Here is a 27,087-nt window from a genome sequence, read left to right as displayed (position 1 = left end):
TTGTTGAGGTCCTGTGTTGCCGTGTCTGTGTTCCCGTGAAGTTTGCCGTGTCTGTGTTCGCCTGCCTTGTCTTCTCGCCGTCTTGTTCCTCGTCACTGGATTCACCGCACTCAAACACCGGGATCGGGATTCTGCACTATCACAGCACCAGAGCACCACAGACCATCGAAGAGTCCCTGCACGAGCCTGAGTCGTTGCCCTTCTTTGTTCCTGTACTGTTTCTGACCAAATTGAGATATTAAACACTTTTTGAGTACCTGCAACTGTTTCCTGTCTGTTCAGTCATGACAGAACAATCCGACCAGTTGATGGAAGCAGCAGGTGGCGTCGCAGCAACAATGGATGACTTTGTTCGTGCAAGTATTCAAAGGATGGACGCTCAGGACCGTCATCAAGGGGATGCGGCGCGCGCGATTCAGGCTCTTGTCACGCAGGTGTCCGAGCTGACCCAGCGTTTTCAACAGCTGCAACCTCCCGCTGCGCCAGCCGCACCGCCCGTCCCTCCCACACCACCGATGCCCGCCTCCCAGTCGGAACCACGTCTTCCGACTCCTGAGCCTTACTCTGGTGAGCCTAACTTTTGCCGGCCGTTTTTGACTCGATGCGGCATGCATTTTGCTCTCCAGCCACGGACATTCGAGAGAGAGGAGACGAAGGTGGCATTCGTTCTGACGCTACTGACGGGGAGAGCGGCACTATGGGGGACGGCGGTGTGGGAAAATCAAGAACCATGCTGTTCCTCGTTCCAGGAGCTCTCCTCGGAGATGAGGAGAGTTTTCGACCGCGCGGTCGCGGGGAGAGAGGCTGCCAGGGTCTTATCAGATCTACGTCAGCAAGATCGATCGGTTTCTGATTATGCCATTGAGTTTAAGACCCTGGCGGCCGAGTGTTGCTGGAACGAGGAAGCGCAGTGGGATAGGTTCCTGCATGGGCTGGCCGACCGCGTCCAGAGGGAGATCTACGCCCTGGACCTACCCCCCTCACTGAATGGACTTATCGATCTGGCTCTGAGGGTGGACGCCCGACTAGCCCGGGTCGGACCACGCGCTCCACCCAGCCTGCCTCGTGGGGGGGTGGAACATCAGCGGTCCAGCGGCATGGACGCGGTCGGTCCCTCCGATCCCGAGCCCATGCAGGTGGGTCGAGCTCGGCTTTCCCGGGAGGAGAGGGAGAGGCGGAGATCCCTTGGCCTTTGCCTGTACTGCGGGGGAGCGGGACACTTTGCCAACAACTGCCCGGTAAAAGGCCAAGCCCGATAGTAAGCATGAGGCTACTATCGGGTGGGATCTCCGCCGAAAAGTCCTCATCTACATCCACCATCCTCCCGGGAAGACTTAGATGGTCTGTCCACGATCATCACTGCACCGCACTGGTGGACTCCGGGGCCGAAGGAAATTTTATGGATCGCACCTTTGCACTACAGCTTCAAGTCCCACTCAGAACACTCCCCCAGAGAATCACCGTACATGCACTCAATGGACAGTCACTACCCACCATCTCCCAGGCCACCGAGAACATTACACTCATCATCTCAGGGAATCACGCAGAGACAATATCATTCTACATCACGGACTCCCATCACACCCCCATTGTATTGGGTCACCCCTGGCTCAATCAACACAACCCCCGCATTGACTGGAAACAAAGAACCATATCAGCCTGGAGCACTGAATGTCATAGTTCTTGTCTTGTGTCTGCCTGTTCTGTTGTCTCTGTTCCTGTATTGCAGGAGGAAGCAGTGGATTTATCAAACGTGCCCGCGGAGTACCGTGACCTGAGGGAAGTGTTCAGTAAGTCAAGGGCTGCTTCTCTTCCTCCGCACCGTCCCTACGACTGTGCTATAGATTTACTGTCAGGTAAGTCTCCGCCTAAAGGCAAGATTTATTCACTCTCGGTTCCGGAGAGGGAGGCTATGGAGAAATATATTTCTGATTCTCTAGCATCCGGGTTCATCCAACCTTCCTCATCTCCAGCGGGGGCGGGGTTCTTTTTTGTGGGGAAGAAGGATGGATCGCTGCGACCTTGTATTGATTACCGGGGGCTGAACAACATCACGGTAAAGAATACTTATCCTTTGCCGTTGATGTCTTCAGCCTTCGAGAGGTTGCAGGGAGCATCCATCTTCACAAAATTGGACTTACGTAATGCTTATCATTTGGTTCGTATCAGGAAGGGGGATGAGTGGAAGACTGCCTTCAACACCCCTAGGGGGCACTTTGAATACTTGGTCATGCCTTTCGGTTTGTCCAACAGTCCTGCAGTCTTCCAAGCACTCGTCAATGACGTGCTGCGAGACATGATCGATCAGTTTATTTATGTTTACCTGGATGACATTCTGATTTTTTCCTCGTCTCTCCAGGAACACGTGCAGCACGTCCGACGAGTTCTCCAAAGGTTGCTAGAGAATGGGCTTTTTGTCAAGGCGGAGAAATGCGCTTTTCATGCACAGTCGGTCCCTTTCTTAGGACACATCGTGTCGGCTGAGGGTATGCGTATGGATCCTGACAAAGTTAAGGCTGTGGTAGAGTGGCCAAACCCAGATTCCCGTAAGGCCCTACAGAGGTTTCTGGGGTTCGCCAATTTCTACCGGCGTTTTATTCGCAACTTTAGCCAACTAGCCGCACCTCTGACTGCCTTGACCTCCCCCAGAACTGCGTTCAGGTGGTCGGAAGCAGCCGAGACTGCTTTTTCCAACCTCAAGAGCCGCTTTGTTTCGGCTCCCATCTTAATCGCCCCTGATTCCTCACGTCAGTTTGTGGTGGAGGTCGACGCGTCAGAGGTGGGGGTAGGCGCAGTTCTTTCACAACGCTCACCTTCAGACAACAAGATGCATCCATGCGCGTTTTTATCCCATCGCTTATCACCAGCTGAACAAAATTATGATATTGGCAACAGGGAGTTGTTGGCGGTCAAGTTAGCCTTGGAAGAATGGCGTCATTGGTTAGAAGGGTCCGGGGTACCCTTTATCGTCTGGACGGATCATAAGAATCTGGAGTACATTAGATCCGCTAAAAGGTTGAACTCCAGGCAGGCGCGGTGGGCACTTTTTTTCGGCCGATTTGATTTTACCCTCTCGTATCGTCCGGGTTCCAAAAACATCAAACCCGATTCTTTGTCGCGTATTTTTGATCGATCCGAACACGCACCTACTCCCGAGCGTATTTTTCCTGAGACCCTAATTATCTCTACGCTCACTTGGGAGGTCGAATCGAGAGTCAAGAAGGCTCTAGAAGGGGTAACGCCTCCGATCCGGTGCCCACCGAACCGCTTATTTGTGTCGGAGGAACTATGTCCAGACGTTATTCGGTGGGGTCATTGTTCTAGTCTAGCCTGTCATCCAGGAGTTAGTCGCACCCTCTATTTGGTCAGACAACGATTCTGGTGGCCGCTTATGGCTCGCGACGTTCACGATTTTGTTTTGGCTTGCTCAGTTTGTGCTATTGGTAAGTCTTCCAATCGACCCCCAGATGGGTTACTCCAACCGCTGTCGGTGCCTTCGAGACCCTGGTCCCATATCGCTCTAGATTTTGTTACCGCCCTCCCACCCTCCCAGGGTAACACGGTAGTTTTAACCGTGGTGGACCGATTCTCGAAGGCAGCCCACTTTGTTCCCTTGCCCAAATTACCCTCAGCCAAGGAGACAGCGGTTGCAGTCGTTAATCACGTCTTTCGGTTACATGACCTCCCGACAGACGTGGTTTCCGACAGGGGTCCCCAATTTGTGTCCAAATTTTGGCGAGAGTTTTGTAAGTTACTGGGGGCGACGGTCAGTCTGTCTTCCGGGTTTCACCCTCAGAGCAATGGTCAAACTGAGAGAGCCAACCAAGACCTGGAGAGAACCTTGCGATGTACGGCTGCCAGGAATCCTTCCTCCTGGAGTCAGCAACTGCCTATGGTGGAGTACGCCCACAATTCGTTGCCAGTGTCAGCTACGGGCCTATCTCCTTTTGAGTGTAGTATAGGATACCAGCCACCGGTCTTTCCTAGTCTGGAGTCCGAAGTCGCGGTCCCCTCCGCTCACGCCTTCGTCCAGAGGTGTCACCGCACATGGACAGGAGCCCGTGAGACTCTCCTCCGTGTGCGGGCGCGCACCAAGGCCAAAGCCGATCGCCACCGGTCTAGGCCTCCCGTATATGTCGTCGGTTCCAAAGTGTGGCTTTCTACTAAGAACATTCCGCTCCGCTCCGTATCCAATAAACTGGCTCCTAAATTCATTGGCCCGTTTTCTGTCACCAAGATTGTTAGTCCGGTGGCAGTCCGCCTCAACCTCCCTCCAGTGTACAGGAGAATTCATCCGGTATTCCACGTGTCCAAAATTAAACCCGTTTTTTTTTCCCGCATTAATCCGCCTGCCCCGGTTCCCCCACCGCCGCGACTCGTAGATGGGGAACCATCCTATTCGGTCCGTCGCATTATGGACTCTAGGCGGAGGGGACGCGGATTCCAGTACCTGGTGGACTGGGAAGGTTACGGTCCGGAGGAGAGAAGTTGGGTTCCGGCTCGTGACATCCTGGATCACTCTCTTATCGATGATTACAATCGACAGGTAAGGGAGTCTGGGAACGCCGTGAGGCGTTCCTAGAGGAGGGGGTACTGTCACGGTTGTTGAATGCATTGTTTCTTTCTTGTCTCGTGTCGTTGTGTTTATGTGTGAGTGGGCGTTGTCCCGCTCACGTGTCTGTCAGCGCTCCAGCTGATCATCATCATCATCACAATCACTGTTCACAGCTGCTGTTCATTCCCATTGCCTATATATACTCACACCATTCTCTGTTCCAGTGTCGGATTGTTTGTTGAGGTCCTGTGTTGCCGTGTCTGTGTTCCCGTGAAGTTTGCCGTGTCTGTGTTCGCCTGCCTTGTCTTCTCGCCGTCTTGTTCCTCGTCACTGGATTCACCGCACTCAAACACCGGGATCGGGATTCTGCACTATCACAGCACCAGAGCACCACAGACCATCGAAGAGTCCCTGCACGAGCCTGAGTCGCCGCCCTTCTTTGTTCCTGTACTGTTTCTGACCAAATTGAGATATTAAACACTTTTTGAGTACCTGCAACTGTTTCCTGTCTGTTCAGTCATGACAGTACGAAAATGGCTAAAGTAAGCGACAAGAAACGAAACTTTACAGTAAGTGAATTGAAGGTGCTACTATCGGAGGTAGAAACGAGAAAAAATATTTTATTTGGAACTTTGTCCTCCGGAATTAATAACAAAAGGAAAAAATAGTGGGAGTGGGAGAGTTTGGCTGATGCCGTCAATGCGGTATTATTATTATTATTATTATTATATAAATTATTATATATATATATATATATATATGTATATATATATATATATATATATATATATATATATATATATATATATAATTGTATATTATATTTTATATTATTTAATATTTTTATTAATATTATATTTTATTTTATTTATAGACTAAGGGTTGTATCAATTTGCATATGCTTTTATATGTTCTTACTTAATTGCATAATTGATAGAATATTCCCTTAAGGCTCGTGTGACAATATATGTTAATTATTTTATAAATTGCAAATTAATAGCAATGCTTCCCACAGGTGGTGGTGGATCATGTCAGACTCTGGAGAGACTTTATATTTGAGTATTTTCATTGTTCTTTTGTGTTTTATATAAGGCGTTATATCATTATATCTTAACGTTTCAATGTAAGTTCATTTTACATGAAGAAATCCTGATGTTGTTGTTTGACCTGTTTCATCTTGATCAGAAGCTCCACCCTCTTACAACACTAACCAGGAAGAGACTGACTTGTTATTTCTCTTTTCTGCCATACTGACTTTGTCTCGACAAAAGCAATAAAGAATCAGCGATCAGTGGAGTACGAAGGGTAAAACTTTACAGAAGAATTTGAGAAGTTTGTTTCTGAACAAGTTTGTTTCTGATCTTTGTGATTCTCATGGTGATTTATTTCGTTCAGAAAGTGAAAGTAAAGTTTAGATTGCTGGAGCTCAAACAGTGAAAATGGCTTCACTAAATGTCTCTGCAGAAGAACTTTCTTGTCCTGTGTGCTGTGAAATCTACAAGGCTCCTGTTCTTTTATCATGTAGTCACAGTTTCTGTAAAGAGTGTCTTCAACAGTTCTGGAGAACCAAGAAATCTCAGGAGTGTCCTGTCTGCAGGAGAAGATCCTCAAAACCTATTCCTCCATTTAATCTTTCGTTAAAAAACTTGTGTGAGTCGTTCCTGAAGGAGAGAAATGAGAGGCGTTCATCAGGGTCTGAGGAGATCTGCAGTTTACACAATGAGAGACTCAAACTCTTCTGTCTGGAGGACAAACAGCCTGTGTGTTTAGTGTGCAGAGATTCAGAACAACATGACAATCATAAATTCAGACCCATCAGTGAAGTGGTTTCATCATATAAGGTAAGACAAATGTTTCTTGATTCACATGTAAAGAACCATAACGAGTCACAAACACAGATCGTTCTTGGTTACTAACGTAAAGTTCCCTGAGATCACAATCAATGTTTTATGGGGAAAACCAGAGCCCGTCTACGGAGAGCCTTGGCACTTCCTATTAGCCCCATTGTATCGATCTTGGTTGCAGTTCCATTAGAATTCCACTGGAGGTGATCGCGGGCGAGTGCAGAATGAATGGGAGTCAATGGGGCTAGACGGCTCAATGTGTCTCTTTCACCCGATTGCCATTGAGAAATCTCAGATTTTATTGTAGGTTTTGCAAGTTCAACATGGGTTATAGGTCGAAAATTGAATGAAAGAGTACTTATGTCCTCTTGATTTCTAACAGGTTGAGTTGTTGTTGCCCATAACACAATGAACGCTAATTGAACGCTGATTGGTCAGTGAAGGACTGATTACGACCAGAGATACCGCTTGATGGCATTGTGTGTATGTGTGTGTATTTTCAGCGTGTATTTCCCTGTGTCAGCTGTGTTGTGTGTTTGCCTGTGTCAGCTGTGTTGTGTGTTTCCCTGTGTCAGCTGTGTTGTGTGTTAGCCTGTGTCAGCTGTGTTGTGTGTTTCCCTGTGTCAGCTGTGTTGTGTGTTAGCCTGTGTCAGCTGTGTTGTGTGTTTACCTGTGTCGGATGTGTTGTGTGTTAGCCTGTGTCAGCTGTGTTGTGTGTTTACCTGTGTCGGCTGTGTTGTGTGTTAGCCTGTGTCAGCTGTGTTGTGTGTTTGCCTGTGTCAGCTGTGTTGTGTGTTTGCCTGTGTCAGCTGTGTTGTGTGTTTGCCTGTGTCAGCTGTGTTGTGTGTTAGCCTGTGTCAGCTGTGTTGTGTGTTTGCCTGTGTCAGCTGTGTTGTGTGTTAGCCTGTGTCAGCTGTGTTGTGTGTTAGCCTGTGTCAGCTGTGTTGTGTGTTAGCCTGTGTCAGCTGTGTTGTGTGTTAGCCTGTGTCAGCTGTGTTGTGTGTTTGCCTGTGTCAGCTGTGTTGTGTGTTTGCCTGTGTCAGCTGTGTTGTGTGTTAGCCTGTGTCAGCTGTGTTGTGTGTTTCCCTGTGTCGGCTGTGTTGTGTGTTAGCCTGTGTCGGCTGTGTTGTGTGTTTACCTGTGTCGGCTGTGTTGTGTGTTAGCCTGTGTCAGCTGTGTTGTGTGTTAGCCTGTGTCAGCTGTGTTGTGTGTTTCCCTGTGTCAGCTGTGTTGTGTGTTAGCCTGTGTCAGCTGTGTTGTGTGTTTCCCTGTGTCAGCTGTGTTGTGTGTTAGCCTGTGTCGGCTGTGTTGTGTGTTTACCTGTGTCGGCTGTGTTGTGTGTTAGCCTGTGTCAGCTGTGTTGTGTGTTTCCCTGTGTCAGCTGTGTTGTGTGTTAGCCTGTGTCAGCTGTGTTGTGTGTTTCCCTGTGTCAGCTGTGTTGTGTGTTAGCCTGTGTCAGCTGTGTTGTGTGTTAGCCTGTGTCAGCTGTGTTGTGTGTTAGCCTGTGTCAGCTGTGTTGTGTGTTAGCCTGTGTCAGCTGTGTTGTGTGTTAGCCTGTGTCAGCTGTGTTGTGTGTTTGCCTGTGTCAGCTGTGTTGTGTGTTAGCCTGTGTCAGCTGCTGTGTTGTGTGTTAGCCTGTGTCAGCTGTGTTGTGTGTTAGCCTGTGTCAGCTGTGTTGTGTGTTTGCCTGTGTCAGCTGTGTTGTGTGTTAGCCTGTGTCAGCTGTGTTGTGTGTTTCCCTGTGTCAGCTGTGTTGTGTGTTTGCCTGTGTCAGCTGTGTTGTGTGTTTACCTGTGTCAGCTGTGTTGTCGATGCCTCGAGAGAAAAGAAAGTGCAGAATGCGAAAGCACCAGAGTGACTGAAGGATTGCCGTAAAGCAGTATCTCTGGTCGTACGATGTGTATGACGTCATTGACATTTTAAAAGACTTTTTAAAGCAAATAAGTGACTCTAAAAAATCTAACACCCAGCAATGTGTAATTTCTTTGCATCTCCTTTCGAATACAACATTCAAATTACTAGACAAAAAATTATATCCTGAGGAAAGTGGATTTTGAGGGGTATAGCGCCATAGACCTCCATTCATTCTGCACTCGCCTGCGAGTGCCCCAGGATGGACAGAGACGTGTTACTGCAGCCAGTCCAGAAACCGGAAGTAAGCAGAGAGTGCCAATTCTCTTCCTATTAGACATTCTCTGGGAAAACTTAGTTTTTCCCTGAATACTAAAGCCTGATTGGTTCACGTCTCTGCTCAGACAAATGGCCAAAAAGGGCGGGGCTGACTGCCTCTTTAAATCGCGCTGAAAGACATTTTCGTCTGAATTTTTCTACTGAGGAGCGGCAATGTCGACTTGTATGCAGGAACAGTAGCACAGCAAACCAGGCAATGCTCGTTCTCGTTATCTCAGGGAAACCAGTACGTTAGTAACTGGAACATTCCCTTTCGATACGATTCACTCGCCTTGCGTCAGTAACTGTTACAGAGAATGCAATTCAATAGCGCTGAGTTACTAGCGCAGAACAGAAGAGAGCTTTATGACCTGAGCTCTAAAAGGCGTGGAAAGCACCTTAAGGCCCGTTCACACCAAGAACGATAACTGCAAAAATAACTATATTAGCGTCCACGCCAGCGGACGATATTGTTCTGTTTATTCTAAGCACGTGCTTGTCTTCTGCTTTAAATGCTCAAATTCATTACAGCAGGATGGATTCTGATTGGCTGTCAATGTTTTTATCATTTTTAAATAAAATCGTTTATAAAATCGTTCTGTAAGTGATTCCAACAATATTGTTATCGTTATAGCTATGGTGTAAATCTGCTATTCTTTAATATTGAGAACGATTTTTAGAACTATATCGTTATCATTATCTTTATAGATATTGTCCTTGGTGTGAACGGGCTTTTAGGCACACAGCCTTGTCTTGGTCTAAGGACGACTTTACTGTCGATTGGCCCAAACTCAAGGCAGAATGCGTCCACTGAAAGAGCCTAAATATCACCCACTCGCTTGACTAATTCCCAACTGAAACAGCTGACCGATTTCCAGGGGACCAGGGCTTTGATACAGGTGGGACACGAGCCTTTAACCAGTGTTGTAGTGGCTGCATATATAACAGGCCCAAGGGGAATACTGAGGAGGCTGCTGCCATGAGACCCAGTAGCTTCTGAAACATTTTTATGGGCAGGCCGTCCCTGATTCTGAGTGACGCCACTAGCCTCTGAATTTTCATAGAGCACTCCGGGTAAATCCAGGCTCGCATTTGGGCCGCGTCGAAGACGACCTCCAGGAATGAGATGCGTTGGGTGGGGGACAGTGAGCTTTTGCTTAGATTGATCCTGAACCCCAGACTTTACAAGTGGCTGAGGAGAAAAGATCTGTGTGCACATAGTTCCTCTTTCGATTGGGCTAAAATCAGCAAATCATTGAGGTAATTCAGGATGCAAACTCCCATCTGTCTCAGGGGGGAGAGGGCTGTATCCATGCATTTTGTAAAAGTCCACTGCAGAACCGAGCAGACCCGAGGGAGAGACGGGGAGTCCAGGAGGGCTGTCTTGTCTGCGTCCTTGATCTCCGTCAGGTTCGGTCAAAGGTGGAGCTTGAGGACCACCAAACTGGCCATGGCACAACCAATCGCTTGGGCTGTAGACTTAGTGGCACGCTGGGCGAGGTCGGCGAGGCACAGCTCTTTGAAGGCCGCCGGGTCAAGACCAGTTTCATCCATGGTGCAGAGAAGCTTGGTAGACTTGAAGAACTGCCATTGTGTGAGGGGCAGATCCAGCTTCACCATTCACAGCATACTCTCTCTGAATTCTCTTTCCGCAAGGGCAGATCTAGTTCTGCATGGCTTAGGGCCATAGACGGGCAGAGATGCGCAGCGATGGTCTCTCCTTTCAGCGCGACTTAAATATGCAGTCGGCCCCGTACAAAATACATTTTCACGCAGGCCCAGTTGGTATTGGATAACTTTTTTTGTTTCAATAAATAACATTGTCATTTACAAATTGTACTTTGTGTTTACTCAGATTGCAATTTCTAAATCAATTTAGTATGAGATGTACACAAAAACAGAAGAAATCAGGATGGGGGCAAACCCTTTATCACTACATTATATGATCATATCACTGTATTGTCTTCTCTTCACTGTAATCTGGTGTTTAAATGTATTTTTGTTCAATTCTAGGAGGAGCTCAATACAGCACTGAAGTCCTTACAAGAGAAACTTAAACACAATGAAGAAATGAAAGCAGAGTTTGAGAAAACAGTTCAACACATCAAGGTGAGGAAACAGAAACGAGAGTCATTTTCATTACAGCTGTTGGATCACTATATACAGTTATGATTTGATATAATGGATTCCAGTTTATTATTTGTGTAAATGACTAGCAGCAATCTGCTTCTGGACCCGTTTTATGTCGGGTATCCGAGTTTATCTTGGATATTAATGATGTGTGTCGATTGAGATGATTGAAGTGAATGTGCTTTGATTTCAGTCTCAAGCTGAGCACACAGAGCGTCAGATTAAACAGCAGTTTGAGAAGCTTCATCAGTTTCTCAGAGATGAAGAAGAAGCTACAGTCACTGCACTGAGGGAGGAAGAGGAGCAGAAGAAGCAGAGGATGAAGGAGAAGCTGGAGGAGATGAACACACACATCTCAGCTCTTTCACACACAATCAAAGACATGGAGGAGATGATGAAAGCCAATGACGTCTGCTTTCTGAAGGTCTGATTTCAGATCATTGGTTGATTGATTGATGATTGATTGAGTTCTTGATGATAAATGGTGTGTTTGTTCTGCAGGAGTTTCCAGTCTCAATGGAAAGGTGAGTGATCTGCTCCTGTCTCTGGTCTCTCTGGTTCTGATCCAAAGCCACTGCAATTCTGACTCCTGAATGTTCTTCCAGAGTCCAGAGCTCACAGCCGGATCCACAGAAGGCTTCTGGAGCTTTGATTCATGTGTCACGATACTTGGGCAACCTGCCGTTCAGAGTCTGGAAGAAGATGCAGGACCTCGTCCAAAACAGTGAGTCTGACAGCAGGAGATCTGAGCTGGACATGATGGATGGAGAGTTAGAGGTTCTTTATCACGCAAACAGATAGATGCATGATGTTAACACATATATCTTTTGCTAACACAATTTGCATGTGCTTAGCATTATGTTAACATGATTAGCATTTTGCAATCATGCTTTTAACAAAATGTTAACAAGATTACCATGTTGTTAACATGATGCTAACATGATTAGCATGTTGCTAGCATAATGCTAACACAACCACCATGTTGCTTGCATGTTTTAACAAGATGCTAAAATGATTAACATGATGCTAACATGATTAAAATGTTGTTAGCATGGTGTTAACATGATTAGCATGCTGCTATTGTGTTTTAGTTAGGTAGCATGTAAAAGTCCTGTTTGCTAGCATTAGTCAAGGGAGCCAAGCACCATGTTTCTACGATGTTCTGGTGCAGAGATATAGGTCTTGCTGAACAGTTGCTAGGGTGCTCTGTTTAGTTGCTAGGGAGTGGCTTGGCAGCTGCCAATAATGTTACTTTGGAGCCTGCTTGCCAGCATGAATGATATAAATCAACTGCAACTCCTCTATGACATTCAGATCAGAAGATAACCCTCTTTGGATTTGGGTTGCTAGGGCGCTCGACAATGGTTGCTAGGGCGTGGCTATGAAGTGTTGAAGGTGATTCATGATTGGCTGTTTGCTGCCCAGAGTCAAGCACGCCCACCCTCAATCATGTTTCTATGACACTTCTATCCAAAGATATTCCATTTGATCTCTTTGAATGGAAGTCTATGGAACTTTGCTAAGGTCTAAATGGGCATGGCTTGATAGCTTCACAATGATCCTGAGAGACTATTTGGACTTCTGAGTAAAATGAGCCCGCACCCTTGTCTCTATGACACTGTGATCCAGAATTATGTTTATACAAAATCCCTACGCAATTTACCATAGTGGGAAAAACATGTATGCGTTTCATGCGTCCTTCACCACAGTAAGTCTATAGCCCTATTCGGACAGGACTAGTTTCACAGGGGGACGTTAGAGAAATTTCTGTTTCACAGACGTACTTTGAGATTTTAATCCTGTCCGAATCTGCCATGTCTGTCTTTTTCTCACACGACCTCTGTAAATATTCCAGAGCAAATGACCTACTGTTTTTCGTCAAACTCGGCGGTCCTCCGAGAAATCTAATCCCGTCCGAATGCGAATGTCTGTGATTGCCGAAAATGTTTTTTTTCCAAAGCGCTTTTTCTTGTGTTTTGGTCAACGTGAACTACCGTACAATCTCCCGCTATCGCGCCGGTATTCAAGTTTCTGCTTTTTGCGCACCGATAATGGATGTAGATGTGTTTGGTACACTGCCAAGAAATAAAATAATGAAATCAACAAGAAGAGCCAAATCACGTAAACTGTTAAGACTGGCTACTGTAATATCAGTTTCAGGTAAGATTACTTTCATTTCTGCACTTAATTACATAATGTGTACATTAAATAAGTTAAAACTTTTTATTCCAGTGGGTTTATTATTATAAGAACCTATTTCTATAAAATCATGATGATAAATGTATGTTTAGTTTTTTTATACTACAACTTTTATAAAATGTTTACAAAACACTAAATACGTTAGGACGTTTTACTTTATATTTCATACGCAATCCACGCATTCTGAACACGTGATCTTCTGCAATGCCCACATGTAAAACACAGACACTCCGGTAATAAACACAGAGATGTTAGTCCCGTCCGAATCCGTACATGAAATCACAGACGTAGGTTGATAAGAATTGAAACTCAAACGTCGTTTGGAAAACTAGTCCCGTCCGAATAGGGCTTATGGGAAACTTTTACCCCATTGTGAGGCATGGTCTCATAATAAACTAATTTAAAACAAAACACAGACTATAAGAGCCAATAAAATGAAGATGATCAGATGCTGAAGATCAGACACACACTTACAGTTCTTCATCCACTACAGCATAAATCTCAACAGATCTCATTGAATTATTATTTTAACTTTCCCAAAGTATCAGTTTCTCTTGATGGACACAAATGTCTGAATCTCATATTTAATGTTTGTAGTTGATGCCGTTAAACGCTGATGATAAAAACGAGTGTGAAACTAATAACAGCACTGACAGTGATCAGAGGAAAATGTGTTTGATCAACAGGACGAGTGTCATAATTCATAATAATCTGTGTTGGGTTCACTCTTGATCATTATATGAAGATCAGAATAAAAGCATCTGTTGATTGTGTCTCATCAGCTCCTGTGATTCTGGATCCAAACACTGCAGATCCACGTCTCGTCCTGTCTGATGATCTGACCAGTGTGAGAGACAGCGGGAAAAATCAACCTGTTCCTGATAATCCAGAGAGATTTGACTGTTATCTCTGTGTTCTGGGTTCAGAGGGTTTTAACTCAGGAACACACTGCTGGGATGTGGAGGTTAAAGAGAGTTTATGGTGGAGTCTTGGAGTAACTACAGCATCAAACCAGAGGAAGGGAGGGGGTTTCTTCCACACTGATGTCTGGAGTGTGGAGTATAATGAGCTGTATAATCTGTTCAGACGGGCTTTAGGTTCTGGTTTTCGTGTTAAACAGAAGCTTGATCGTGTGAGAGTGAATCTGGACTATGACGGAGGAACGGTGTCGTTCTCTGATCCTGTAACTAACACACATCTACACACATTCACAACCACCTTCACTCACACACTCTTTCCATTCTTCCGGTGTTGTTTTTCTGGCTCTCTGAGGATCTTACCGGTCAATAGTCAGTAAACGTCACTCCTGTAGATCTGGATCTTCCTGCTTTCATCATGTTTCCAATATTTAATCCATATCTCATGAGTAAGAGTGCTGTCGATCTGAATATCAGTACGGTGGCTGTGATTGGGCCGTGATGATCACATGACTGATATCCAGCACTACAGCAACACTCAGATCAATAAACAAGAAGTTTTCATTTATATTCCACTTCACACAATTAGACCGATCAGAGACCGTTTTAGCATTCATGTTTTCAGGATAATTGACATTTACCCGATTATTTCAGTCAATGTGTGTTTATTAATTTCTAACTTTTTTTGCATCATAATTATATATGATTATACATAGTTCCCACAGGCCAATTAATGTCACGTGACCTCCCCGGAGACGCCATCTTTGAGGGCATTAGCTGCTGTGTTTACAAGGTTTCACAAGCAAATTTCGAAGATTTCTTCCTATTTATAATGTTACGAAAATCATGAAGAGACAAAGTGACAAAGATTATAAAGACACTCTATTAACACAAGACAGAGAGAGGTACAATGCGAAAATTTCAGTCATAAATGGTGTTGATCCGTATGCGCTAAACTGAGCACTGATTTTGCAGCTTTGGCCTAGATACTGTATTATCCATGTGTACCATTATTTGGTATTGGCTAGGAGTTTTAACACATGTAAGCAATTCCGAGCCTGGAAATATGTGCATGAATATGAATATACACGGTCTGAAAATAAATAAAACTTGCGTGCAAATTAATGTAACAGTTAATGCGGAACTACTTTATACGCGGGATCTTTAGGGACATAATCTGAGATTGCAAGGCTGGAATGTGTGTGTGTGCGTCAGTCTGTGTGTGTGAGTGAGAGAGAGAGTCGCGGGCGCTATCGAACAGTGGAAACAATGTTGTTTTTGTATGTTTTTAATACCTCGTCATTTTGTACATACAGGACATCATTCAAACTGCAAAGTGTTAACTTATATTTGTGTACACTCGCAATAAAAAACAACAAATTCTTGCGTGTTTCGAGGGAGTTTCTTTCCTGTTTATCCTCGCCAGCCATAACCTCCATCGTTGTTCTGACAAAAGCTTCATCTTGTCACATTCATGAAGTCTAATGACGGGTATACTGTAAAATCCAAATTTAACTGAACCTCCGGCACGATTTGAACATCCATTGACCCAGCAGGAGATGACCATTTTCACTTTTTATCACAAAATTAACTCGTTTCAGCTTCTTCGTCTAATGTTCTGCCCACAGCATGCCCACAGAAATGGCGCCGGGTCGGCAAATGCCCGTATGTTGTGACGTCATGTGGGAACTATGTATATATCGTATTTTTTCTTGTATTACATCAAATCACTGAATCAAATCAAATCAAATCAAGTATATTTGTATAGCGCTTTTCACAATACAGATTGTATCAAAGCAGCTTCACAGTATTAAAATAAAATAATACAACAAAGTTTGTTTCTAGTGGAATTTATTGATTGATAGAATAAAATTAAATATCCCCAAAATATCCCCAACTGAGCAAGCCAAAGGCAACAGTGGCAAGGAACCGAAAAACTCCATCAAGTGACCTAATGGTGTCCTAAAACTCCATCAGGTGACCTAATGGAGAAAAAAAAACCTTGGGAGAACCCAGGCTCAGTCGGGGGCCAGTTCTCCTCTGGCATTTATGAACTAGAGGCCGGATTGTAGTTTGAAACTGTGAGATTAACAATATTATATGAATGCCTGGCTGAAAAGATGCGTCTTTAATCTAGTTTTAAACTGGGAGAGCGAGTCCGAGCAACGAACAGTATCAGGAAGGCTATTCCAGAGTTTTGGAGCCAAATGTGAAAATGCTCTCCCTCCTTTGGTTGATCTGGATATCCTAGGTATGACCAAAAGCCTTGAATTTAGTGATCTTAAAGAGCGCGATGGATTATAGGGTGATAGAAGATCCGTTAAATAGACTGGAGCTAAGCCGTTTAGGGCTTTATAAGTCAGTAGCAATACCTTATAATTAATACGGAACTTTATAGGTAGCCAATGTAGTGATGATAAAATCGGTGTTATATGATCATATTTTCTTGATCTAGTAAGAACTCTAGCAGCGGCATTTTGGACTAACTGTAGCTTGTTTATTGAGGATGCAGGACAACCGGCTAATAAAGCATTACAGTAATCTAGTCTCGAGGTCATGAATGCATGAACTAACTTTTCTGCATCAGAAACTGATAGCATATTACGTAGCGTAGCTTGTTTCTAAGGTGGAAAAAGGCTGTTTTTGTAACATACGAAATATGATTTTCAAAAGACAGGTTACAATCGAGTATAACACCCAGGTCTTTTACTGTAGAGGATAAAGTAACAGGACATCCTACGATGTCAAAGTTGTATTGTGAGAGGTTTTGTGGGCGGTTTTTTGAACCGATAAGTATTACCTCTGTCTTGTCTGGATTTAATAAAAGAAAATTACACGTCATCCAATCTTTTATATCTTTAACACATTCTGTCAATTTGGATAATTTAGCGTTTTCATCCGGCCGTGATGAAATATATATTTGAGTGTCATCAGCATAACAATGGAAACTAATTCCATGTTTCCTTATAATATTTCCAAGTGGCAGCATATATATTGAGAATAACAGAGGGCCCAACACAGATCCCTGCGGCACTCCATAGTTTACTGGAATTATGATCGATTTTTCTCCATTTAAATAGACAAAATGGTAGCGGTCTGATAAGTATGATCTAAACCAGCGTAATGCTTGTCCTTGAACACCAGTATAATTTTGTAGTCGATCTAAGAGTATTGTGTGATCTATAGTATCGAACGCAGCACTTAGATCAAGTAAAACTAGTATTGAGATACAGCCTTGGTCAGAAGCTAAAAGTAAATCATTTGTGATTTTAACGAGCGCAGTTTCAGTGCTATGATGCGGTCTGAATCCTGACTGAAACTTTTCATAGATATCATTTTCTTGCAAGAAAGAGCCCAGTTGAGTGGACACAACTTTTTCTAGTATTTTAGACATAAAAGGTAGATTTGAAATGGGTCTATAATTTGCTAGATTATTATGATCTAATTGTGGTTTCTTAATGAGAGGTTTTATAACTGCCAGTTTAAATGTTCTTGGAACATGACCTAAAGATAAAGACGAGTTAATAATATTGAGGAGAGGCTCTTCCACTACAGGTAACACTTCCTTCAGTAGTTAAGTTGGTATAGGATCTAATAAACATGTTGTTGTTTTAGATGAAGTGATAAGTTTATTTAACTCTTTTTGTTCTATAGTTGTAAAGCACTGTAATTGTTCTTGCGGGGGGATAATTGAGGCTGAATTATAAGGTGCGATTGAGGATTGAACGTTTACAATTGTGGTTCTGATGTTTTCTATTTTCTCAGTGAAGAAGTTCATGAAATCATTACTACTAAACTGTAACGGGATATTTTGTTCGGGTGACGTCTGTTTATTTGTTAGTCTAGCCACGGTGTTAAATAAAAACCTAGGATTGTTTTGGTTGTTTTCTATTAGTTTGCGGAGGTGCTCAGCGCTGGCCGCTTTTAGGGCCTTTTTATAACGTGACATACTGTCTTTCCACGCGATTCTAAAGACCTCTAAATTAGTTTGTTTCCATTTACGCTCTAAATTACGTGTTTCTCTCTTTAGAACATGCGTAGTATTATTGTACCATGGTGCTTTAATTTTCTCTCTGACCTTTTTTAATCTAATAGGTGCAACAACATCCAATGTTCTAGAGAGAATGGTGCTCATAGTGCTAGTTAGTTCTTCTAGTTCATCTGTTTGTTTGGGTTCAGGCAGCAGCTGAGACAGATTAGATAAGCAATTTGAGAAATTATCTATGGTGGATGGAAGGATTGTTCTGCCTGGTCGATAACGCGGCGCCGCATGACATATTACAGCAGTACGTAATATGCAAGTTACCAAGTAATGATCAGTGACATCATCACTTTGTGGAATGATATCTATATCGGTTGGATCGGTTCCATATGATATAATTAAATCGAGTGTGTGATTAAGACGATGAGTTGGTCCGGTGACGTTTTGTTTGACCCCAAATGAATTTAATAAATCTATAAACGCAGCCCCTAACGCATCATTTGAATTATCTACGTGTATGTTAAAATCTCCAACAATTAATGCTTTATCTACATTGACCAATAGATCTGAGAGAAAATCTGCAAACTCTTTTAGGAAATCAGCGTAAGGCCCAGGCGGTCTATATACGGTAGCCAAGGCTAGAGATAATAGGGATTTTTTTCTAACATCTAAGAGCGTAACATTTAGTACAAGTATTTCAAACGAAATAAACTTATAACCCGTTTTCTGAGTAACATTGAGAATATCTCTATAGACCGCTGCAACACCGCCGCCACGACCAATCAGACGGGGTTCGTGCTTATAGGAGTATCCTGATGGAGTAGACTCATTTAGACCGAAATAATCATTAGGTTTAAGCCAAGTTTCAGTAAGGCAAAGTACATCGAAGCTATTATCCGTGACTATTTCATTTACAATAACTGCCTTAGGTGTGAGTGATCTAATGTTTAGAAGACCTAGCTTTAGAAATTGTTTTTGATTACTAATAGCAACATTTTCTGGTTTAATAACAATTAGATTTTTTCTAGATCCTGCAGTAGATTTATTATTTGATCTCACTAAACGAGGAATAGACACAGTTTCTATGCAATGTTCTACACTATTTATATCAGTTAATTTGGTGCAGCAGAGACTATGATTTGGACTTTTGGTTACTAGTCAAAAGGTATTTAACATTTTGGAGATGTTATCTGACAGAAGATCCGATCCGAATCTGCTTGGGTGTAAGCCATCAGCACGGTAAAGCCTAGGACGCTCCCAAAACAGATTCCAATTATTTACAAAGAGCAGTTTCTGCTCATTGCACCATGACATTAACCATTCATTTAGTGCGAATAATCTACTAAACTTTTCATGACCTAGTCGGTACGTGGGAAGCGGTCCTGACACAATGATCATTATATCAGGCGATGTAAATAGAAACAGTAAATTCTGCACATTCTCAGTGTTTGTTCAACATGAGACTAAATTAATAATTATTTCAGTTATAGAGGATAAATGATCATTTGTTCATTAGAATTAATGGATGTAAAAGGTTCTTGCTGATAATCTTGTGTTTTAAATAAATAAATAATATGTGATTATGTGATTTAATGCTCAGAGTGAAAGATTAAATGTTTGGAATGATAATTAGGGTTTAAGTCATGGAAACAATACTTTACAGACGTAACATGTTTATTTTACCTTTCTTTCTGCCTTTATTGGAAACTCCTTCAGTCTTCCTTCGTTTGACAGACGCACATTTGTAGTTTTGACGAGCGGCAGAGATTATCAAGGTGCTGTTTTCCTCATCCATTTCAAACAACATGTTATTATATATTATTAAATTGTATACAAACAATTATTTGTATTAACAAGTGTCATGATTTTTTGTACTTCGTTATAAAGACTATTTAGATCAATACTTGATCCAGCAATATTCAGAAACTGCTGCAGCTATTAGGCTATTTTTCTGTTTAACTTTTTTTAGATTATAAAAAACAGACAAAATTACAAAAACAAGGAAGAATGATGTTTGAGAGGTAACATGTATTATTCTTAACAATAGTGATAAAATAATTTAATATACAATTTAATTATATGAATATTATGAACCTTTTTAACGGGATCAACAAATATAGCTTCTGTCATGTGACACCATATTTATTTGCTTTAAAACCCTTTTTCTCGACAAAAAGTGTTTCCAAACTAGTTTTTCCCAACATTTGAAATTAAATGGAAAAATATTCGATGATCGATAATCAAAAAATTATCGATAATTGTCATTTCCATGTCGGTAAACATTTTGATGCACTAAACTTTTTTTTCGCAAACAATCTTTACTGGAAACATAAATCTATTTTTCGATGTAAATCCAGTTTGACACTTTAGTTGACTCACCAGATAATAAGCACAGGAATTATTCCATCTATGTATTTTTTTCTAACATATTGTTTTAAATTAGCTATATGGCAGTTTGTTCTGTGAAGTATTTCTGCATCCCAGTATTATAATTTCTAAAAAATATTACATGATTTATTTATTACAGTGTTTACTTGGTCATGGGCCATTGAAACCACAGTTGATATTGTTGTGTAATCACATCAAAATAAATGAGATCCACCAGCACACCGAGTAGCGAACAGGGCCGGGTTTCCCGATAACGATGTAAGAGCGCTTTCTACGTGCTCTTAAGAGCGCTTTCTACGTGCAAGATTACGAACATTCGCAGCAATTCCACGAGCGTTTCCCAAAAATGCACTTAACATACGTGCTACTTAAGAGTCGCTGTCCATTCGAGAAGTGCTGAAATATAACCTTATATGGAATCGTATTCTGAACGTTTAACCTAATAATTGTCATCTGTTGTGGATTAGCAATCAAGACAAGTCTATATAAAGCACCTACAGGAGGCACTGACAAAATGGCTGAAAAAAAACAAAAACGAAAAGATACCTTTCAAAGAGATTAAATTAATGTCCTTTTAGAGGAGATAGAGCGAAACAAAGATGTAATTTTTGACAGATTTAAAGAATTTTTTTTGTTTGTTCATTACATTAAAATTTAAATTTTAAATTTAAATTTAAATTTTAAATTTGTCTATAAAATTTTAAAAGATTAAAATTATTAGATTAAATTACTTCTATTTTTTTTTCTGACCTTTTTAATTATTTAATTTATACATTAATTTAACCCACAACAAAAAAAGAGTAATAAAGTGTACAATAAAGTACAATCAAAACCTTATATTATAATCACATTGCATTTGAATAAAGTTAAAGGTGTAATCTGCCGGTTGTCCTGCAGGTGTCCTCATAAATCTGTCTTCTTACGATGCACTTGGGGATGTACGATTACTCCAGAGCACTCGTAGTTCTATGAAGATTTTCAAGTGCTACTTAAGCTACGATGCTTTTGGGAAACAGACCGTAATATTAAGATTAGTCGTACGATCGTTTTTACGATCAACTTAGGCTTACGATGCTTTTGGGAAACGCAGCCCAGGTCTCTTTACTTTTCATTCTCCATAAGCACAACAACCTCTTCCTCTTCACCTTCCTACTTTCATATCTAGAACAATATCCCCATCTAGTGGACATTTATCAATTAGCAACGTAATAAGAGAACACAACATCTCCCCCTGACTTAATTTGTTTCCATCTGCAGTTACAATGAACATTGCTAAACAATATATTCAGTCGTTTTGTTTTCTTACCGGATTTCTTTACTTATATTAGAGAACACAGAACAATGTCTAACAATGTCTCTTGACAAAACACATATAGCATGAATAGTTACATGAGCATCCTTTCAGTTCAAACCACAACTTTCCTGAACTAAACTTCTGGGTTTTCCTTTTCCTTCTTTTCCCATTACTTTCTTCTTTGCCTGCTACGGCAGTTTAAGTTACATAGTCCTTCAACCATACTGGCTTCCTTCTACAACGTCCCTCCAATTGGTTGTTACCACTTCCAGGTGATTTAGTAGGAGTTGACTGTTCAGAGTGTTCAGGAACCTGAGTAAATTCTGTGTGCAATGGTGCCAAATGAGATATGTCCCAAGTTCGTCCATCACTCAGTTCAAAACTATGTGTCCCCTTCCTTCTAACAATCTGCATAGGGTTGCTGAACTTTGATTTCCCTTTTCTCACATGCACAGGTTTTCTCACCCGTACAAAGTCGCCTTCCTTGCGAGCCTGTATCTTTATCCAGGTATGCTTTCATTTTCCTCCGGTTTTGCATCACTTTTGTTTTCAGCTTTTTTATAGCAGGATTCACATTGCACTTTGGAAAAATTGTAAATTTTTTTCTAATTTTCCTTACAAACATCAGCTCAAAAGGAGAAATTCCTGTCGTGGCAGGGGGTGTGGCTCGGAAGTTTGCAGAAAATCCGCAATAAACGATGTCCAAGGGGCTCTCTCCCTTTCTGCAGTCAGAATAGCCTCCTTCAGTACCTTATTCCAGCGCTCCACAGCTCCATTTCCTTCCGGGTGATATATAGAAGTACGGATGTGCTTTACATCTCTTTCTTGTAGAAATAGTTTGAACTCCGTTGACAGGAACTGAGGCCCATTGACAGTAACAATCTCCAGAGGATTCCCTTTTTGGCTGAACACTGACCTCAGAAAACAATTAATGGTGATGCAGTCACATGAGGTGCAAAAGCTTCCTCTAGCCATTTTGAATGGTAGTCAATCAGTGTGATAGCGTCTTTACAACTAACAGGACCAATGTCGAAAGGACCCACCACGTCGATGCCCAGTTTCTGCCACGGACCTACTGGATAGTCAACTGAGGTAAGTGGTGCATGTGTGGTTCTAGCAGTTTTATCATTGAGTTGGCAGGTGACGCAGGTTGCAATTGTGGACTGTACCTGCGAATCCATCTTAGGCCACCAGTATAGCTCCCTAAGCCGTTGCTTGGTTCTCACAATGCCTTGATGGCCATCATGAGCGAGGGTGACCAGACGTGAACGTAAACTAAGTGGCACAATCAGTCTGTGTGGTCCTCTTAGCACATACGAGTCCAAAATAGACAGTTCGTCTCGTATTGGAAAGAACCTGGACATGTCAGGATGTAGGGTTTTAGATGTAGCGGGCCAGCCATACTCGATGTATTGACGAAGTTTGGCAAGCTCAGGACATGAGGAGCTTTCAGCAGCAAACTCGGCCACAGGAACAGCTGACAGGAGTGTAGTGATAGCAGCAACAGTTTCGGGGTTCAGAATCAAAGTCAGAATTAATTTCATTTGGCAATGGAAGCAATGAAAGGCAATCCTCTACCTGGTTGTCAACCCCCCATCTGTACTGCATAGTATAGTTAAAGCAGAGCAGTCTGGCAGACCATCGTGCTGCTCTCAGTTCAGCTCGTCCCATACCTTTAGTAGTCAAAAGGGTGGTTAGGGCTTGGTCTGATCTTAATTTGAATGAATTTAGCATACCATGCAGTGAGGCCTAGAAATGATCTTAGTGTGGGCGCATCCGAAGGTGGTGGAGCATTACGTATTGCTTCCAATTGGCTGTGATCTGGCATCCGTCCCTCTTTGGAGATGTATGTCCCAGAAATGTGAGCTTCTCCTGGCGAAATGTACATTTCTTCTCATTTAGATGCAGACCTGCTTCTTGTAGTTTGTGCAGCACTTTTTGTTTAGGGTGAGCATCATGGCTAGTAACAGTCACCAAACACAATGTCATCCAGATAACACTGGACGCCTGTAACACCCCTGAGAATAGTAGACATCAGTTTTTGAAACGCCGCTGGGGCTGATGCTAATCCATAGCAAACTCGCTTAAAACGAAACAAACCATCATGTGTTATAAAAGCAGTGAGGTCCCTACTGTCCTCATGTAGTGGTACCTGATGGTAAGCATTTGCCAGGTCGATTGTAGAAAACATCACAGCACCTCTCAACTGTGAAAAGAGTTCTTCAGTGTGTGGAATGGGGTAGCTGTCCACAACGATTGCTTTGTTGGGTTCCCTAAGATCCACACACATTCTGATGTCTCCAGATTTCTTTTGAGTAACTACGATGGGCGAAACCCAAGGCGAAGCATCCACTCTTTCAATAATATCCACTGCTAGTAGGCGGTTCAGCTCTGCAGACACATCATCCCTTACAGAAAAAGGTAGTCTGCGTCGCTTCTGTTGCACAGGAATGAGGTTTTCATGCATTTTCACTTTGTGTACATAGTTCTTTGCACAGCCAAAGGATGGCGTATCAGTATTGAACACTTGTTGCACTGACTGTTTGGGGGTGAGTACTCTATTTCCTGGAATATATTAAGTCCATGCCCATAAGTGTGTTTCCACTTTTCACAATATAGAATGTGGCATGTACTGTACTGAATGTTCACCATGTCGCGCAGACGTCTAAATACATCCCAGCACTGGAAGGTCATCTTTTGAATATGTGACAAGTCGCACATCTGACTGTTCCAAGGGTAGTTCAGAGAAGTATTGCTTATATATATGTTCTGGAAGCAAAGATAATGATTATCCAGTATCAACAATTAGTTCTTGTGTCGTAGTACCAGAAAATGTGCCCATTTCAATGTCACACACAATTTTGTTTGCAGCAGCAAATGTGTTAGTCATGTACAAAACAGTCAGTTCAGGGACTTCGATTTCTCTGATGTCCAGTCTTCGTCTAGAGCGGCACACTTTTGCATAATGTCCCATTTTACCACACAACTTACATGTCTTATGTAAAGCAGGGCACTGCTTGGAATTTGCCCAATGGCAGCTGGAATCACAGAGATAACATTTGCGTGCAGAATGGCTCTGGGTTTCACCTTGTGTGGTTCTACGCATGGTCGTTTCTTTTTTTCTGATATATGGCCGTTGAACTGGTAAGTCGGCAGGTTTTGCAAATTCACTCGCATTAGCCATGGCATTTTCCACTTGAACACCCACTTGTACTGCTCTGTCTAACGTCAAATCCGCTTCAAGTAGTAAGCGTTCAGGAATTCGACTGCTGTGCACTTTCTCCACAATTTGATCTTTTAGCATTTCATCTTCTTTGCCACCAAATGCACATAATGACACCATATCACGAAGCGCGGCCACATACTGAAGTATATTTTCGCCATGCCTATGCTTCCTTTGACGAAATTTATGTCGCTCAGCAACGACATTAACTTTCGGTACAAAATGCGTAAGAGCAGATGGATAGGTCGTACCGGTATTAGGAAGAGTGTAGAAAATTCTCTTGCTTCTGTGCCCAGGCAGTGTAGCAGTGTCATCTCCCTCAGCATGAATCTCCAACAAGTAGTTCTCAAACATTTGTGTCCATATCCCAAACTGAACTACAGGCTCACCAGGACATTGTAAGTATGTAGGAGGAAGATGAACTGCCATCCTCGTCGCCAATTTGTTGTTTAATCACATCAAAATAAATGAGAGCAACAAGAAAAATCGCATAAAATCGTGATTTTATGGCGTCACTTTATTTATTCAAATACAGATGTACGTTGTTTATTTTACCTTTCTTTTTGGCAGTATTGGAAACTGTTAAACCCTCTGAATGAGCTGCACCTGTAGTGCCGGTGTTACGACTATGTGGCGACTACAAGCTAACAGCAAATCGAGTTTCAACGTTGGAACAGTACAACATCCCTCGAATAGAAGATTTGTTTTCAACATTGTCAGGTGGGCAGAAGTTCACCAAACTGGATATGAGCCGTGCTTACCATCAGACTGCATTAGATGCAGAGTCCAAGAAATATGTCACAGTGAATACCCACAAGGGGTTGTTTACTTACCGTGTTTTACCCTTTGGAGTTTCTTCTAGTCCTGCCATCTTCCAGAGGACCATTGATGGAGTACGGCAAGGTATACCAGTGTGGCAGTTTTCTTGGTGACCGGTCTTAATGATGAGGAGCATCTCCAGGCGCTTGCCAGGGTATTGGAAAGATTGCAGGAAGCAGGACTGCGGTTGAAACGGAGCAAATGTACTTTCATGGAAAAAGAGGTAATGTTCTTGGGCCATAAAGTAGATGAGGCTGGCCTACACCCGTACCAGAAAAGGTGACTGCTATTCAGAATACTCCCTCACCAAAGAGTGTGACAGAGTTGAAGGCTTATTTGGGACTGTTAAATTACTATAATAAGTTCTTGCCCAACTTGTCTACTGTTGGGCAAGAACTGTGCACCAGCTGCTGCGAAGAGATGCAAAATGTACCTGGCGTGGGAAACAAGAGGCTGCCTTTGCTCAGTCTAAAGAAATGATCCACTCCACTCAGTACAAGTTCTGGTCCACTATGAGCCTCAGAAGGATGTGATTTATCATGTGATGCTTCTCCTTATGGCCTCGGTGCAGTTATTTCGCATAAGATGGCCTGATGGTAGTGAGAGACCCATTGGATTTGTGTCACGGACATTAAATCAAGCTGAGTGGAATTATTTGAAGTTGGATAAGGAAAGGTTGGCCGTAATGTTCGGCTTATAACGCTTTCATAAGTATTTGTATGGTCGGAAGTTTGCCATCGTTACAGACCATAAACCCTTGTTGTCTTTATTTAACGAGTTAAAATCTGTTCCCACATGTCATCTTCTAGGATCCAGCGATGGGCTGTGACACTAAGAACATAAGAATACAACATCATCTACAAGCCTGGCAAGGATCATGGAAACGCAGATGCTCTGAGACGGTTACCATTGTCAACACAATCTGGCACTGAACTGGAGGAAAGAGTCCTAATGCTGGAGAATGCAGACATACCCCTGATTACAGCAGAAATATCCCGTATTATCCAGGGTGAGAGAAATGGTGCAACGAGGATTCCTGCATGAATTAATCAGAACAGAGTTGGACCCGTTCACATCAATAAACGTTGAATTAAGTGTACAGGATGGTTGTGTGCTCCGGCGAGTAATCATTCCCAGTGTGGGAAGATCATAAGTCCTGAAACAACTGCATCAGGGCCACCCAGGAGCGTCTAGGAGGAAAGCCTTGTCCTGACGTTATGTGTGGTGGCCCAAGTTAGATCAGGATGTTGAAAGGTTGGTTGAAACCTGTCGTATGTGCCAAGAACATAGGAATGTTCCGGCTGTAGCCCCACTGCATCCTTGGAATTGGCCAGGAAAACCATGGAAAAGATTGCATGTGGATTATGCAGGGCCATTCATGGGAAAAATGTTCTTTGTCTTGATTGATGCACATTTAAAATGGATGTATGTGTATCCAGTGAACTCGCCACATCTGCTGCTACCACTGAATGTTTGCGTAATAGCTTCAGTAACTATGGACTACCTGAACTGACTGGATCAGATAATGCTACTTGTTTTGTTAGTGCCGAATTCAAAGAGTTCCTGT

The 27,087-nt window shown here is 42.7% G+C and overlaps 1 protein-coding gene across 1 annotated transcript; it reads left to right on the top strand.

Moving 5' to 3' along the window:
• The first annotated feature begins 5,749 nt into the window (after nt 1–5,749).
• LOC311066095 (zinc-binding protein A33-like) lies at nt 5,750–20,839 on the top strand. The gene is made up of 6 exons (XM_084087093.1): nt 5,750–6,396; nt 10,582–10,677; nt 10,892–11,122; nt 11,200–11,222; nt 11,304–11,422; nt 13,680–20,839. The coding sequence occupies exons 1-6, from the start codon at nt 5,995–5,997 to the stop codon at nt 14,192–14,194; spliced, it is 1,386 nt and encodes a 461-aa protein (XP_083943219.1). The 5' UTR covers nt 5,750–5,994; the 3' UTR covers nt 14,195–20,839.
• The last annotated feature ends 6,248 nt before the right edge of the window (nt 20,840–27,087 follow it).

Source organism: Abramis brama (assembly GCF_963993115.1).
Source record: "Abramis brama genome assembly, chromosome: 16".
Taxonomy (NCBI): Eukaryota; Metazoa; Chordata; class Actinopteri; order Cypriniformes; family Leuciscidae; genus Abramis; species Abramis brama.
This window is presented reverse-complemented; position numbering and strand designations above follow the sequence as displayed.

What these genes read in the sequence shown, in the direction of transcription:
- LOC311066095 (XM_084087093.1), top strand. Translation starts at nt 5,995, where the DNA reads ATGGCTTCACTAAATGTCTCTGCAGAAGAACTTTCTTGTCCTGTGTGC. An exon ending in AAGTGGTTTCATCATATAAG is followed by an intron (nt 6,397 to 10,581) that starts GTAAGACAAATG and finishes GTTCAATTCTAG; the next exon opens with GAGGAGCTCAATACAGCACT. An exon ending in AAACAGTTCAACACATCAAG is followed by an intron (nt 10,678 to 10,891) that starts GTGAGGAAACAG and finishes CTTTGATTTCAG; the next exon opens with TCTCAAGCTGAGCACACAGA.